The sequence below is a fragment of the Eucyclogobius newberryi genome, unplaced genomic scaffold (assembly GCF_026437365.1).
Source record: "Eucyclogobius newberryi isolate DKJ021-1_F unplaced genomic scaffold, fEucNew1.0.hap1 SCAF_18, whole genome shotgun sequence".
In the NCBI taxonomy this organism is placed as follows: Eukaryota; Metazoa; Chordata; class Actinopteri; order Gobiiformes; family Gobiidae; genus Eucyclogobius; species Eucyclogobius newberryi.
This window is the reverse complement of record NW_027315812.1, coordinates 16,207,880-16,223,775: the sequence shown is the minus strand read 5'-3', so window position 1 is coordinate 16,223,775 and position 15,896 is coordinate 16,207,880. Positions and strand designations below refer to the sequence as shown.

At 40.0% G+C, this 15,896-nt stretch overlaps 2 protein-coding genes across 4 annotated transcripts in view; one reads left to right on the top strand and one right to left on the bottom strand.

The window, feature by feature from the left end:
• Nucleotides 1-15,896, bottom strand: part of pdia4 (protein disulfide isomerase family A, member 4) — a 290,521-nt gene that overhangs the window by 114,792 nt on the left and 159,833 nt on the right. The gene's annotated exons all lie outside the window — the stretch shown is intronic.
• myripb (myosin VIIA and Rab interacting protein b) overlaps nt 4,419-15,896 on the top strand; it is a 113,774-nt gene continuing 102,296 nt past the window's right edge. For 2 of the 3 annotated variants that reach the window (XM_072450680.1, XM_072450679.1), the window contains exons 1-2: nt 4,419-4,537; nt 9,657-9,863. In XM_072450680.1, coding sequence (XP_072306781.1) covers nt 4,536-4,537; nt 9,657-9,863 — 209 coding nt within the window. In that variant the 5' untranslated portion in view covers nt 4,419-4,535. Of the gene's footprint in view, nt 4,538-4,822; nt 4,910-9,656; nt 9,864-15,896 lie in introns of those variants that run through there. The other variant, XM_072450681.1, reaches the window with a different exon arrangement.

Genomic DNA, 15,896 nt, shown 5'->3' with positions numbered 1-15,896 from the left:
AGATTAGAGAGAAACTCTAACTTCTATCTCTAAAAGCAGATTGTTTCATCAATGTGTGTAATGTTGAAGATGTCAAGCTTCACTATTAAACTATTCTACTACTGTTTCTCTAAGTTCAAATTAAAGTATTACTAATTGCCATACCTGTGGTACTTTATGTGGTAAATGACAATTATGGAGCTAGAAGCCTTTCAATGGGCAAGGACTAGAATACTATTGTTTGACTATTTAGCCCATCTTGCCATCAACGTAGACACTTATTGACCAATTGATTTGCTGCTGCCCTTCTGTCACTTAGAGCCTTCCGCATTTTCCTATATTCTGTCAGGTTTCCAGATAGTTGATCATGTTCATGTTCGTTCTCTATGGGGAATTGAAACAATAACAAATCCTTGTGCAGGGAAGACCAAAGCATTGTACACTACATGTTTTCTGCCATAAAAGTTGTAATGGCATGGCAATAGAAGCTCACAATTTGCCTCAAAACAGTGAGCACACTATTGTCCTGGCTAAATGCCCGAGTTGAATTCGAGAGTCACTAGTTTGTCTGAGGCTTATCATTATATTTTCCGCTGGCTTCACATTTGACGCTGTGTTTCCGCTTGTACAATCACAGACCCACGCATTACAATACATTAGTACAATATGATTGCCTCTCTTTGCCTATGATGGATATACATTGCATGAAAGCCGCTGACACAATCCTTAGCTCCTTATAGTCTCTCCGAGTGGCCTTTGAGAGGGCATTATCACGGTGTGCAGCGACACACTCCGAGAAACTGGGACCTCCAAATGCTAAGATTCAGGCTTTGGCGCAATAATCAGCTTGAATGTCACTGTGGTACTTGCTCACTCAGTACAAGAAAATGAGACTGCAACTGTGGCAGCATGTGACGGGGAGGCCCACAATGCACTGCTCTCTATAGGGTCTAGATACTTCAGAGCAATCAAAACTCCTGGGTAGTTCTGTGAGGACCTACAGAAGAGAAGATTTAACACAAATTGGCGGATCATGTGATTGGATTTTCCCACAGGGACTTCTGAAGGTGTATTACCTGCGTGTGATGTTCATAGTGAAATGCAACACGCCCACTGTGTCCAACTGCGCAGACGTTTATGGATTAAAGTAGCCTGTAAACAAATGTTACACATTTATTTATTATTCATTTGAAGCTCCCCAAACATCTGCTAAAACTAGACTTACTGACACAGCAAAAATCAATCAATCAATATAACTTTATTTATCCCTGAGGGGCAATTTAAGCACATTCAGCAGTTAAAATGCAATAAAAATAGAACAACTCAAACAAAGGCCTCAGTGCAGCTTAACAGGAGGGCTCGTCAGGTAAGTCAGCACGAAAACTCTCACTCTGATGTTTTAGCTGATAATAATTCTTACTGTCTGTCAATATTACTACAAAACTACATTTTAATTCTACAACAGCAAAAATGTTACTGTTGTCAAATGGTTTATGTTCTACTTCCATCACTAGTGAACTAATACTTTACTTCTTCTTACTCTTTAGCCTCTCGTGTGACAAACATGGTTACACTGAAGTGTCTAGTTCTAGTAACTCTTCAACTTTTGTCTTTCCTCACAACATAAGAGTCATACTTCAGGTCAGTAGAACAAATTATGGCGTGAAGATTGTTTTAAGCTTAATTAAACATACATGGAATCTGAAATGTGCTTGTGCTCGACGAGAAATGACAGGACCTTTGATAACTGATCAACTAATTAAAGCAGCGTGTTAATTTGCCATATTTTACTCAACCCAAACACGGACTCAATTGCCTTGTGGGTGCACTGTATTATTAATATGATTGAGCTTATTATAAGAGATGGGGCTAAAATCAGATGTCACAATGTAACTAATAGGAGTGGTTTAGCACACACACAACAAGTAGGTCGCGGATTCGACTCCCGTCGACCGGGCCTTTTCTGTGTGGAGCTCCTCCCCCTGTATGGGTGGGTTTCCCCCATCGACTCAAAACATACACCAGGTAAAATCCTCTAGCTATAGTAGTCCTGATTAAGCCTAGCACAAAGATCTGGAGATGATCCCCGGGGGTGCACGCAGCGACCACTGCTCCTGAGGAGATGCCCCAGCAGCATTGAAGGATGGGTCAAATGCAGAGGACAAATGTCCCTACGGGGACAATAAAGTGTACCTTAACCTTACTACTTTACTACGTTACTGAGTGGTACAATTGAGAAGTATGGGTTGATTTGTGCTATGAAAAACTTGACGTATTGATTCACTTGTCAGAGAAACTGCAGTTGTGATGTGGATTTGCCCTAATAACTAATCGGCCATCTGCAACAGAGAAGTCAAAAACTGCGAGGAGATCTTTTCTAGTCTGATTTCAAACCAACAACAATATATGATTCTTTTAGCAATCATACAACACTGATGATAATTTCCTTGCCACAATTTAATTTACAAGATCAAACTAGATAGTCAGGTAGTTAAGGCGGCAGCACACATGCCAGACTCCAGGCTCTATGTGCAGCCGGCACCACAGTGCTGCCCTGTGATTGGACCGGTCACCCAGAGGCACTGAGCTGTAAGTTTGCACACAATAAAAACAATAAAAACTCTCACATTTGAATGTTGTCAAGTTCTTCCATTCTCTACACATCTTGTTCCACTGGATGTCACTATTTTGTATTTTATAAAGTACAATGCATACTATCGACAGCAAAGATTCACTTTATCCACAGACATTGCTTGATTCATTTTTCACTGTCGCCCTCAGAGGCAACTGTTGTTATGATTTTGGGCGTTACAAAAATACATTTAATTTAATTGAATTATCCATTTGCCAGCATAATATATATTCTGCTACTGTTAATAGATGTATGTTTATTAATTTATTTCAAATTCAGAAAAGCCACTCTGGTGCAGATACAGTAAACCCTAAAGCTCTGAAACAAGTTACTGAAAGAAATCAAATGTGGCTATAACACACACACACACACACACACACACACACACACACACACACACACGCACACCACGTACACACACTTACAAACACACACACATACACATACACATACACACACGCGCACACGCACACACGCACACGTACACACACGTACACACACACACACACACATACACACACGCACACGCACACGTTTACACACACACACACACACGCGCGCACGCACACGCGCACACGCTCACTGTACACTGGCTGTTTTACATTCAAACAGTGCTGATTGTGTAATTCTTGCTGTATTTACTCAATAGTCTCTCACAGAAGCCCAAGTCCCCCTCAATGCAAGAAGGGCCAAGTCCCATATTTCTGTAGTAATATGATAATGTGAAAATATAATAAATGATATATGTTAATGCAGTCGGTTGGATATGGGACCTGAAGGGGCCCGATGACTCATGCAGGTGTTTTGTAAGGGAAAACTGGTGCAGAGCATAAACAGTGAACAACAATGCATATCTAATATGATATACTATATTATAGTAGCAGAGGATTATAACATGGGCTTTTTCCTTTTGGGTTTACCATAGTACATGACCTTCCTCCAGGTGTGCAGTTAGTTACACTTTAATTTGCCATATTGTACACAACCCAAGAACAAACTTGGCTTGTGAGTGCACTTACGACAAGAGATAGACCTTAAATAATGAATCCACACAAAATAGAAGCATGTCATACATTTATATTCAATATCACACTGCATGACTGACAAAGCGTTTCCTGCGTGGAACATTTGAGAAGTGGGGAATAATTAGGGCTGTGAAAAACTTTACATATTGATTAACTTGTCAAGACGGCCTAGTACAACCCAGAAACACTTTTTGCAATGCACCTCTGTCAGCACTCCCCCTGCTCTAAAAGGGAACTGCTTTGCTGGCTCCACTTGTGCCAAGAATACACAATTACTTGGCTGTGTAATATGTGATTGCACTGCACATATAGGCTTCAGACCGCAGGCAGCCCATTATATATTCCCCTCAAAAAGAGAAAAAAACTAAAAGTGTTGCTCATGGGATGACTTCATTCACATCGGCAGGCTTTAATTGGTCTGTTTGCCGTGTAATTGCGCAGTCATTGTCTTTGTGAATGGAGCGAGCGAGCCAACACACTCCTCCCACCTCCCCTCCTCCCTCGTGCCCTCATCCCTGCCCAAAAACAAAAATCAGTGCACTTGCTCCAAAACTGCAACTACACGCACATGCACATCCCCCCCCGCCAAAGCACTCCCTCCCTCCCTCCCTCCTTCCTCGCGGTGTAATGCAAACCTCGTGATCACCCATTCAGCGGTGCCTACGTCTGCTGCCTCCTGTCCACCGCTGATGTTGCTGATGCCACTGCTCTGGGGGGGTGGGGGGCAATAGTAACCTAAAAAAAAAACATAGCAGGGTAATATAATAATAATAAGAAAAAAGTATCCCGGGGAATCGCGTAAAGGAGGAGGAGGAGGAGGAGAGAGAAGTTGTCCTTGTTTTAGATTGCGCTGCCTGCAAAAGACTGTAACTGGCGCTCGTCCGGCTTCTCCAGGTTCTATGTAAGTATTTTTAATTATTTAATATATATATGCGCGATTGTGATATTGCGCACGTACAGATGCAGGTGTGCGCGCGGCTGTCCGGCTGACGCGCGCGATCCGGGGCGCGTTTTTGTTTCGCTCGCGTCCTCTCCGCGCTTTTACAGGTGCAGGAGCTGTCACTGATGTTATTGTCATTGAGTCACTGCAAACGTGGCAAGCGCAAAGCGGGAGAAACCGACTCGATGCCGGGTATTTGTAGGTATTATGAGGCGCGTTTCTGGTCGCGGCAGCGCTGGAAACTGCAAAAGCCCAAACTATTGAGGTGCAGCAGGTGCGCGTCGAATTCAAGGGATTTTGTTGGTGGATTTGCTGCAATGGCTGTGATTGGTGGTAAGTCTCGTGTTTACCTGTTGCTCGTTGCATTACAGCTTTTTTCTGAAGTGAATATTTCCTCCAGTCATTCAAAAAACATCACCAATCGCAGTGCCATTGAAGCAGAATCACAACCCAGCCCACTGTCTTAGCACGCTGTCACATGCACACAGTGACTCAGAAGTGGCTTTGAATTGAATGAACATCTGTTTTTATATAATGAGAAGTGACTGTGGGTCCGTACATGTTCACAGATCTCTGAGGTTTCTCACCTCAGAAGCTCCCATGCATCTGTGTGTGGAGTGCACTGCAGGTGGAGAGGCATTAATAGGCTAGTGCATCGTAAATAGTGATGGATGTGACGTATAATGGACACTTAACCTTTTTAATCATTCATTTGTTGTTATGCAAGAGCTGCACTTCATTCATAAACTACTATAGAGTGTGTTGTAGGCTATTAGGGTTTCAAAAGTATGAATGGATGGAAATGATCGTTTTATAGCCTACATTTAGGGACAGTAGGAGTTATGAAGATCAGGGATTAGTGGATGAAAAGACACCTTAGATATGGTGGGAAAATAATGGAAATGGTGAAAGTGTGGGAGAAAACTGAAGCTGAAACAAGTTTAATCTCAACTATTCAATTATTAAAATTACTGTCAAGTAATTTATAATTGATTCTGAACTATACACAGACTCCAAACCCATAAAAGAAGAGGTTTTATGACTCAGATATAGCAGGAATTACCCCAAAATGACACAAGAAATATATACAATTTATTGTTTGATGAAAAAAGTTATTTTCATGTCTGTCCAAATTGGGGGAAATCTAATTATTGGGCCTTTCGCTATCTAAATAACAACTCAATTAATCGAAATAATAATTGCTAGATTAATCAATTTCTAAAACAGTTGTTAGTTGCAGTTTGACCATAGTGGAGTGTTGTGCAGAACATATGGAAACAAGCCAGCAATTTGCTGTTTTTATCTTTTCTGTTTAATTTGTGTGATTAATCTTTAAATTAACTGTTCTATTATTGTTCTGTGCAGCATCTTTGAGTGTCCTAAAAAGCACTATCAAAATAAAGTGTATTATTCTTATTTTATTTAGAGAGTAATGATACTAATCTTTGAAAACAAGTCATTTGATACCAGAAATGATCACAATGAAACATTAAAACTCCTTTAAAAAACGCTTTTTGGACCAAGTCAAAGACAGGCCAGCTCATATATATGCAGTATATATATAGAGTCTGTTCTTTCCAGTTAAGGTTGAGCATAATACAATTCCATTACCATCTTCAAATGCATATAAAGTCCTTTCAGTGCCTTTGCCCCAGTTCTTTTCTCCTCTCCGTCCCTCCGGCTCATCCAAAGGAGAGTGTCTAAAGCAGTTAATTTCGCACCTGTCCAATATGTTCTCCAATTTGTTCCTTGTTTTGTGGAAATTAACTGAGCTGGAACTGACTATCCCCACTTTTTCTGCCGTTTGAGTGACCGCAGTGCATGTACAGAGGTTTGGTAACGTTTGCATTGGGACACGTTCAGGAAAAGTCTTGTTTTTAGACATCCTGTGTTCATTTGGAGCGTCTTTGTTTTCGTTTTCTGAATTTCTCCATTGGGTGACCTGTTTTCCATGTTGACTTCCAGTTTGTGCTTGAATGCTTCTATGCAGACTACAAAGCAACTTCTGCAGCTCCAAGTCAAATTCATACGTCTTTAAATGTCTAAATATTGAATGAAACACAATAGAGGAGATTTTGAAATAAATTATAGTAAATAAATGATGTTGGTTATATCTATCTAACCATATATTGACATAACATTACATTTAATACAGAAAAAAGGTGTTGCTTGTATGTAGACATTCATGTATTTATTTTGAATGTGACCCAATTATAAAAAACTGCATTTGGTAGAATAGCTTCAACAACTATTTTCCTTTTTTGTGAGTACACGGTGTGACAATTCATCTTTTTTGAACCTTGCGATCAATAGCCCGCTCTATTTTTATGCTTTCTTGGAAATGGAAACAAAAAGAAGCTGTGGCATGTCGCAGGCTCAGATAAATGACTTGGACAGTGTAGCACTGTTGCATGCAAACACACAACATGGAACCGAATATTAAAATCAAACAATACAACAACAAATCCTGCACAATTTGCTGTCCTTTTCAACCATGACTTGAATGTTTTCAACAGCCATCATTTTTAGACGAAGCAGTATGAATAATGCATCAAAATTGTAAAACAGCTTTGATTGTCTAATAAAACACTAGATTGAGGTCTGTTGTAAAGAACTATACTAAAGAATATAGTACGTTTGACCTTTTATGATCGAATGTCACACCTATACGTCGCTACACCGTCTTATCTGCTCAAAGCTGTTGTTGATAGAAACTCAGCCAAGCGTCAAATGTTACAGTACCTACAGCACCTCCCTCCGTTGCACTTTAGCTCTTTCAGTGGTGTCAGAAGATGGCATTGATGATCTTGATATGGGAATTGTGTCCTTCTCCGCCCATTGCGATTGGGTTTGTATCACTAAAGCGCACAGGCAGTCTCTCTCGCAGACGTGAATGATGCTCCGGTCCCGTCCTTGACACCACTCACTATAAAAAGCGGGCCTGAATAATTGCCGTCCCTTGTGGCGGTGGAGTAATAGTGCATTAATCTCCACCGTGCGTTCGGAGGACCGCTCCGATCAGGCGCGGCGAGTTAAGACAATCGTTCAGTGTAAGAAAACATGCCAGCCTGACGTGTACATTAATACTAGAACTTATTGTGTTGAATTGAAGTACAGGGAGTTAAATGAAGTATCAAGGCAGAGAAAGTTTGAGCGAATTAATCTTTTCATAGTAAAACAAGAATGCTTTTTTTACATTGTGATGTATGGATGTTATTTTAGGGTTGTTTGTGTTTTGGCTACAGTTTTGGGGAAAGTATTGGCGCTTTGATCAAAGTTGTATCTGTATTGTGATCACTGTCATTCAAGAAAGTTTTAAAGTATTTTGTTTTTTAACGATGAGTTCTGGTCTTCTCTGCCTGTACACTAAAAGTCAAAATGTTGTTAATTAAGTCTTTGTTAGGGTATATACTGCTAAGTTATGGATATTGTAATATTGGCTTATGGAATAATCAAACTGCAATAACACCAAGCTTCTCCATCTGACAGAAATGTATTCTCTGAAAATGGCATATTTTCTATTTTCAGCCTAAATAAGCCTCGATTTTGTCTCGGTTTTCTCTCTGCCAAGTTTTTATTTTGACCAATACATTAAGTATCACCAGGTTCGACGTGTTGAGAGGACCACCCGCCCAGCACAATGTCACTCTGCAGGTTTATAACTGAGAGCGGGCGCTGAGATTGGCAGAGCCTGCTGGCCATATTGTTGGGCTGAAAACGTGTGGGCGATCTGCTGCCACATGTCAGTTCACATGTGGCGCGCGGCTGCAGTTTGTGTGGGAAATGTGATTTAGTTAAAGTCTGTGGTCTATTCACGCAGACAATGTCGAAGGTTTGCCTGAGAGTGTTTGGGAAATCGAGCCGTTCTGTTTTTCTTCACCACAGATGGTTTATTAATGGCAATAACAATAGCTAGGAATTACAATTTAGAGCACCTGAGATTAACTAAGATGTTTGTTTTTACTAATCCTCTTCCCTCTATTATTGGACTGATGCTGCAAAACAAGACCAATTTGGCTCTAGGGATGTTTTATTTTATCTGGCTGAAGTTATTTTTGTGTGTGACATCCCCATTTGCCATTTAATAATACTTTCTGCCAGCCAGTGAAAGCATCCATCCTCAAATCATCACCAGAAATGTCATTTTAATGGTGAGACGCTCAAAATATCATTCTTTTTGTGACATCTTCTGATACGAAACCTCTGTTATAATAAAGATAGAAGACAGCAGAACTTTGGGTTGAGTGATGCTCCACACAAAAGGGAACGCTTCGTGGATGGAGCTATTGGCCCAATAATATCCAGGCCATAATTATGTGGCCCTGAGTCATCGTCGCTCTCCTCTGCAGTGCACTCCCATCTGGTTTAGACACTGCAGTTAATGGACCTTCTCCAGATTCATTTATCTTCCCTCCTCAAGTCAACTCATGGCTTTGAACTCAGCTGCAGACTCCACCTCTCCATTGTTGTTGTTGTTATCTTGTACCTTTTATGATATGCCACTGTTAGATTTGTGTTGCCATTAGACTGTACCTCTGTGGCATTGAATAACCTTTTAAACAATCTAGTACTCACCATAATGATATAGGTAAAAGTATCAAAAGTGAATTGTTCCCTGCCCTAACTAATGTCTAATAATTCAACAACCCCTTTTTTGTATTGGATTAACACAAGTTTACATCAGGGCTTCTTAAAGTGTGTTTCCAAACTGGGTATTTGCCAAGTGTACTAAACCCCAGGACACATACCAGACCAGATGACCTGCTTTACAAATAAGGGCCGACCCACTCCAAGGCGACATCTTTGTTGACAGAAGTCGTGGTGCACTTTTGTTGAGCAAATGTTATCGCTTGAAAGCTTGCACCGGTAATAAAGTGATTCAAGAACTTAGCCTTCACTGTAGCTCACACGTCACAATATCAGAATATGTACAGTATTTGTGTTAGAGTCACTTAAAGCCAGTAAAATGTAAAAATCAATTAAATCAGTCACGTTCTACAGATGGTGAACTTTTCTATTTAAGCTACATGTAGTTATCACATACATGCATTACTTTATGACGTCACTGTCCCGTTCACAGGGTGCTCCCAGCCTCGGCCCCCGGAGCAGTGCGCCCCCCTCTGGCCCCGTCTGCCTCTGTCGTCCCTGGAGCTGCAGCTGTGGCGCGTCCCGGTGCCATGGGCCGTAAGCTGGACCTGTCAGGGCTGACGGACAACGAGGCCGAGCACGTCCTCAGAGTGGTCCAACGAGACATGAAGCTGAGGAAGAAGGAGGAGGAGCGGCTCAGGTGAGACGGGAAGAACGTGTTGGACCGGGGAGATTTGGGGTCTTAATGTGACAAAATTCAGTTTCATTGAGGCTATGATATTTGCGCATGTGTTGGTTTGTTTAAATGAACTTGGTCAGATTTGAATGGCATTTGTAAAAAAACATTTTAGCGGAAAAACAATGGATTTCTGCACAATTGTGATGGATGGTCAAGTATACTAACACCAGCTCTTAAGATAATGGGAAATAAAGCCAAACGTTTCACCCAGAACTAGAGATAAAACTGTGTTGAATTCAGCACTTCACTGAATTTGAGCCTAATCTAATGACTTTTAAATGTGTAGGACAGTAAAAAAAAATTAAATTACTGTTTCTTGGAAGCTTATGTTTACCACATTCCTCCCTATGACAATTCTTTCCGATATAATCTATTGGCCAAACCACTGCAGCGAGTTCAATATTTGATGCGGCAGGAGGAAGGTGCATGTCATGTTCTGAGCCAGCGGTCTGACAGTTGTTCCGGGCACAGAGCTGTCCACTTGTGTCCACTTGTCTTGTCCATCTTTCTATCCTCCACCACCTCGCGCCTCTCCTTCTCCTTCTCTGCATGTGAAGCTTGCGGTCTGGACAGATTTGAGTTGCGACAGGTCTCTGCAGGGGTGTGAATATAATGTGTCATTTCAGCAGCTTTTTACTATGGTCGCTTTAAATCTCCATAAAAATATGTTTTACTTTCATATCTTCTCACTTTTATACCCTATAATTTTATAAAGGCAAATATGCTCCCTGGTTGCACTGTACTTAAGTTTCAGTGTTTTTTTTTTTCATATTACGTGAAGACTGGTCCAAGGTGGTTTCTTGTTTCAGACTGGACTTTTTCTTGGATTGCTAAACAACTTATCCAAGCTCAAGGGGAACAACATTGCTTCACTAATGCAAAAAGCAAAGAGGATTTTATGTTGTCTGTAAAAACCTTGACTATTCCCTGGCATAAATATGGCCTGTGAATTTATACATGGGGCTATTATTAGTTCTGCTCCGTGCAAGTAGATTAATGTGGGCTGGCATTCATTTAGAAGCAGTTTATCAAAAAGTAATCAGGCCTTTTATTGGCAGATGCATTGACTTGGTGCAGTGGGATGTATGTCGTAGTTCTGAAAGATATGTAGCAGAAATATTAAAGTAACAAGAGTATTATGTCATTTCATTTCGTGTGTTTGTTGGTTTGGTTTATTTGTTGTTCATGTAAAGGTCAAAAGGAAGGATGAAGGAGGAATGCCATGAGGTAAACATGAGCTCAGATTATTTTTGGTCATTTATCACTATGAGAAACAGCAAGAGGGCATTTACTGCTGATCGTGTGAGTCTGTGAACTCTCAAATGTGGCTAGTTATTTATGTTGACTTGACTCTTTTCATCCGTTGACTGTTGAGGATAATGTGAGACGCTTCAAACACTTTAATTACAGCAAAGAAGATACTCCTAGACGTCGGTTCTTTTTAAAGACAATCAATTTAATTCACCTTATTGACATATTTTGGCTGCTTAACTGTGAGCCATCTTCAGAATTATCGCAGTGAAGCACCTGAAACATGTCGACAAGGTAATAACAAAATAAATTGAGTGCCTTAAATAAGTCTGTGATATATCTTAAGAAGACCAAATCAATGTTGTTGGAGTCATAAGAAGTTACTCAGTTCTACTATAGGGAGAAAAATAATTGCGACACAAACTGCACCAACGATAAACGACTGGACCAACTCCATAATTGATGTAGAGAAAATGGAAAAAACTATTTTTGACATAATTTTGATATTGGACATAAACTGGTCTTATCTTATTTTCTTATCTTATTTGTTTTTGTTTGTTTTTGTTTTTTGTTGGTTCCATGTTTTTCTTTCATTAAAAAAGGAAACTAATAAATCATTGCACTTTCACAGTAAGCATATATTTTATGGGAATAGGGACAGTTGCATATGTCATATTTCAAGTCATCTTTTGACCTCTATAACCTAAATGAGGGCTGAACATGGTCTAAAATAATACTAAACCAGAACTAAACCATGGATAATGAAGTTTGAAATATGAATTAACTCAAAGAGGGCATATATATCAGTACAATGATCTCATCAACAAAAAAATGCTTAAACTTCAAAGGGCCCCATGTACCGCCCAAGGCAGTACCACAGTTTTGAGATACACTGGTGTGTTGCTTCATTAGATGATACTAAACTGCCCAACATAACTGTACAGTAGTGAATTATTGTCTACTTGGGAAAATCCGCCTGCATTAATCATAATGCGATGGCACATGTCTTGCGGGGCCTGATTGTCTCTCTACTTAGCATATATCCCTATGGAAGAGGCTGTCACTGTCTGAGAGGGAACACTGTTGGCAGCAGATGGTGGCTGGTGCTTCAGTTGGTACCATGTCTCCACAGATCTACTCAGCCATGCATGGCTGCCATTTGTTTTCCTTCCCTGAACGGAAGCGACCCTGCAGAGTTGTAAATTACCTCAGTGACGGATTCATTGCATACTTCATAAACCTCAGCTGGCATGTAAAAGATGCTGGATTAATTTTCCTCTGTGTCCAGTAATACCTCATTTACAGCTGAACTGCACATCTGCACCGCAGTCTTATGCAACAGAAGTTAGAGTAACTCTGACTATTTACACAAATGACACTGTCACTACTGCTACTACTTGATACTGGTACTACTACTTACTACTACTGCTGCTGCTGCTGCTGCTACTGCTACTACTACTACAGCAGTTAAAGTAAAAGTTACATTATTTTTTGTGAAACCAAATCTTTGGATAGTGACTAAATATAGTGAACTAGATAGAAGGAGCTGCTTCAGGTGGTACATTGATTCATCAGTTGAATTTAGGCAATTCACTTAAGGTTAGGGTTTGGTAAGGGTGCAATTAAATTTATATTTTTGTCCTCTTTTGGGCTAGTTCTTGTTAAAACTGGCCATTTAGTCCTATGTTACAGCTGATTTAGCCCTAACTTAGGCCTAGAATGTCCCATTTTAGAGCTGGTTCAGATCTAATGGTACTACGAGGCTACGAGACTCCCCTAGAGTTTCCTGGTTAAATAAATGTCAATAAAAGAAATAAGCTACACTGAAGGACACATATTTAAAGATACTCGCCGTGAAGGTTTAGAGAACCACTGTTCTAGTAGGCTTTTTTAAATGAGGCATACTTTACACTATTGGAGTCCCACTGTCTTTTAATGGCTAAAGAAATACAAAGTCCTGACCGACAGAAAGAGCATTAATTGTGTTACTGACTTCACCCTGGTAATTGCTCTTTCATGAAGCAGCAAGGTCTCTTTCAAAAGCCCCTAAAAATGCAGTAGCCTATGTAGTTTCACTGATAAATGAGTGAAGCAAAGTGGTGGCTGTCATCTCATGCTTGTTAGATGCAGTCACTGCTGTTGAATTGCTTGAACTCTCAGTTAGGTTTTGTGAGCAGCTTGTCTCCTCTAGTTTGTCTATTGAGCTGGAGAGGCCCATTATAAAGCTGTGGGACACTCAGCACTGGTGGGGGCTTCTTAACAACCAGTTCAATGATTTCCAAGAGCTGCAGCCCAGAAAATCATTGTCCACAAAAAATATTATATACATAATACGTTTTTGACTTAAGTTGAAATCCTCCGAGTTTTAGTTCTTGTTCCTATCCATCATATTTTGACTCACGTTAAAGTCACTCAAATCTGTTTGCGTGCCCATCTTGAATCTTTATTTTATTTTGAAGGCAAGGCAAGTTTATTTGTACACAAGGCAATTCAAAGTGCTTCACACAACAGGAAAAATGCATTAAAATCACAAAGAAATTACAGAAACAGAAGTACAATAAAATTAACTAAATAAAAATAAAAATCTTCACATCTTATTGTTCAGATATGGAGATATAAAGTCTCCTGTTGAATCTTAATTATGTAGAAAGCCGTGAACCAGCAATATTTCGAGCACATTCCATTTTAATCTTTTCTTTGTGTTAAGAAATTCTTTGTGCAACCTGCAGCCCCGTCCCCAACAATCACTCTGATCATCTGATGCAGTTTTGTAGTAATTAGTCTCCATCTGAACACGTTTTCAACTCCTGAATAATAGCAGTATTGTGACTCTGTGCATGTTTGCCTTGTCTGAAATCTCATTTATGTCTCAATAAGTCAAGAGTGAGAGTATTGCGTGGCGTGCGGGGCGGCCAGCTGTGACGGAGCTGAATTGAATGTGTTTTTCTGTTTCTTTTGTCTGCTCGCTGCTGTTGCTGTGAGCGCTGATAAACTTTGACAGGTGGTTGCAGCGCAGTCGCAGGTTTGAAAGGCAGTGGCACATCATGTCGCTCTGTCACTGACCTCTGACCTCTATTTCCGCCTGTATTTATTCTCCAAGATGTCAACCGGAGATGACAATAGCGCGTCCGTCCAATGAATCAATAGCTCCGCCACTAAGCACTGAGCAAACGGGAAGACATAAGCTGCATCTTTTATCCATTTCTATTACTTTATGCAAGATGCTCTTTCTGTTGCACACAGGTTCAGTACTTTTACTGGGATAGTCAATATGGATCAAGTGTCTCATACCTCGGGACGCTATTGTAGTATGTGCTCAGAAGTTATAGAGGTTAAGTTAGAAATGTAAACATAAGAATATTGAAATGTTTTGGTTACTGCATTATAGGAGTGGGACGAAACACGCATTCCAATGACAAGATGGGGTCCACAAACGATTTAGATATGATAACTGCATAGCTAATAGGCTGTTGTCGACTAAAGACATGCTGATCGATTAATCGACTGAAAAGAGGCCGTGGCATAAGCTCTCAAAACTAGCTTACTAAGTATCTCTGTATCTCTGACCCATACTACACTCACAAGACTAAGAGTTCATGCAAAAATAACTATTTATATAGAAAAGTACCAGGAAACTCCGTATTCATATGTACAAAGGCACATAAAGTCAAAATTCACTCCCAAATCTTCTCTTTTTGCTGTTTTCCAATATACATCTTTATTATCTAAATAAATGAATCAGTCGACCAAGACACAATCTGTTGAAAAACATACAGCCCTAATAGATAAATATGTTGTTTTCCTGTATTTATTTCCTTTTGGTACACTATTATATCTATAATATCTATATTATTATATTATATCAAATGTATTACAGTGAAATCTGATGTGTCAATAGGAAGCTGGCAGTATTTGTTTGAAAAATCCCCATAAAGCTTTGCGTATAGTGCTGCAAATAACGATTACCTACTTGAAAATGATATGTTTGATCCCATTGGAAGCTAGATTGATCATACGTCAACCCTACTGCATTTAATCTTCATCTAAAAGTTATTAAGAGCCTCATAGAAATCAATCAGCAAACAGACCAACATACTAACAGCAAACCGCAACATACTAACACCTGAAGGCAACATTAAATATACAATAAACTTAATAAAAAGTGATGATAAAACTGGAAATACGATGGATTTGAAGTTGTATTGCAGTTGAGCCTTACATTTATAGATACATGTTGTGTTAAGGTCGGTCTTGGGTTTAATATTGGATCCTTTATAACGATATAGACGCACATTTATTTCCTCAGCTGCCTGTCTAAACAAGAGCGTGTTTTGGAGATGTGCGCTCCAGTAGTTTTCAGTTTCCCAGACTGGTGAACTAATGACCTCCTCAGTGTAGAGCAAATCCAAAAATCACGTAACACTTGGTACGGCTTTGTGGCGGCTTCAATAGCGCCATTGTGTGAAACAGACATGTATTATTCCTTTCTTCTCCGTGTCCGAGGTGTTTACGGAGCGCCTTAATCCACCGCTGGGTCCTATGTTCACATGTGACGTCCCTGCACATGAGTCAGACCAAAGAGGACGTGTGTGGAGTAAAATCCCCTTTAAAATGTATGTATTCATGTGTCAGAAATAATCAGGTTTGTTGTGTTTGTTAAGTAATTAGTACATTGTTTTGGGTCAGTCAGATTAGTGCTATTAGGTTGATTGTCTGAGTCGTGTTGCAGTGGATTGTTTAAGA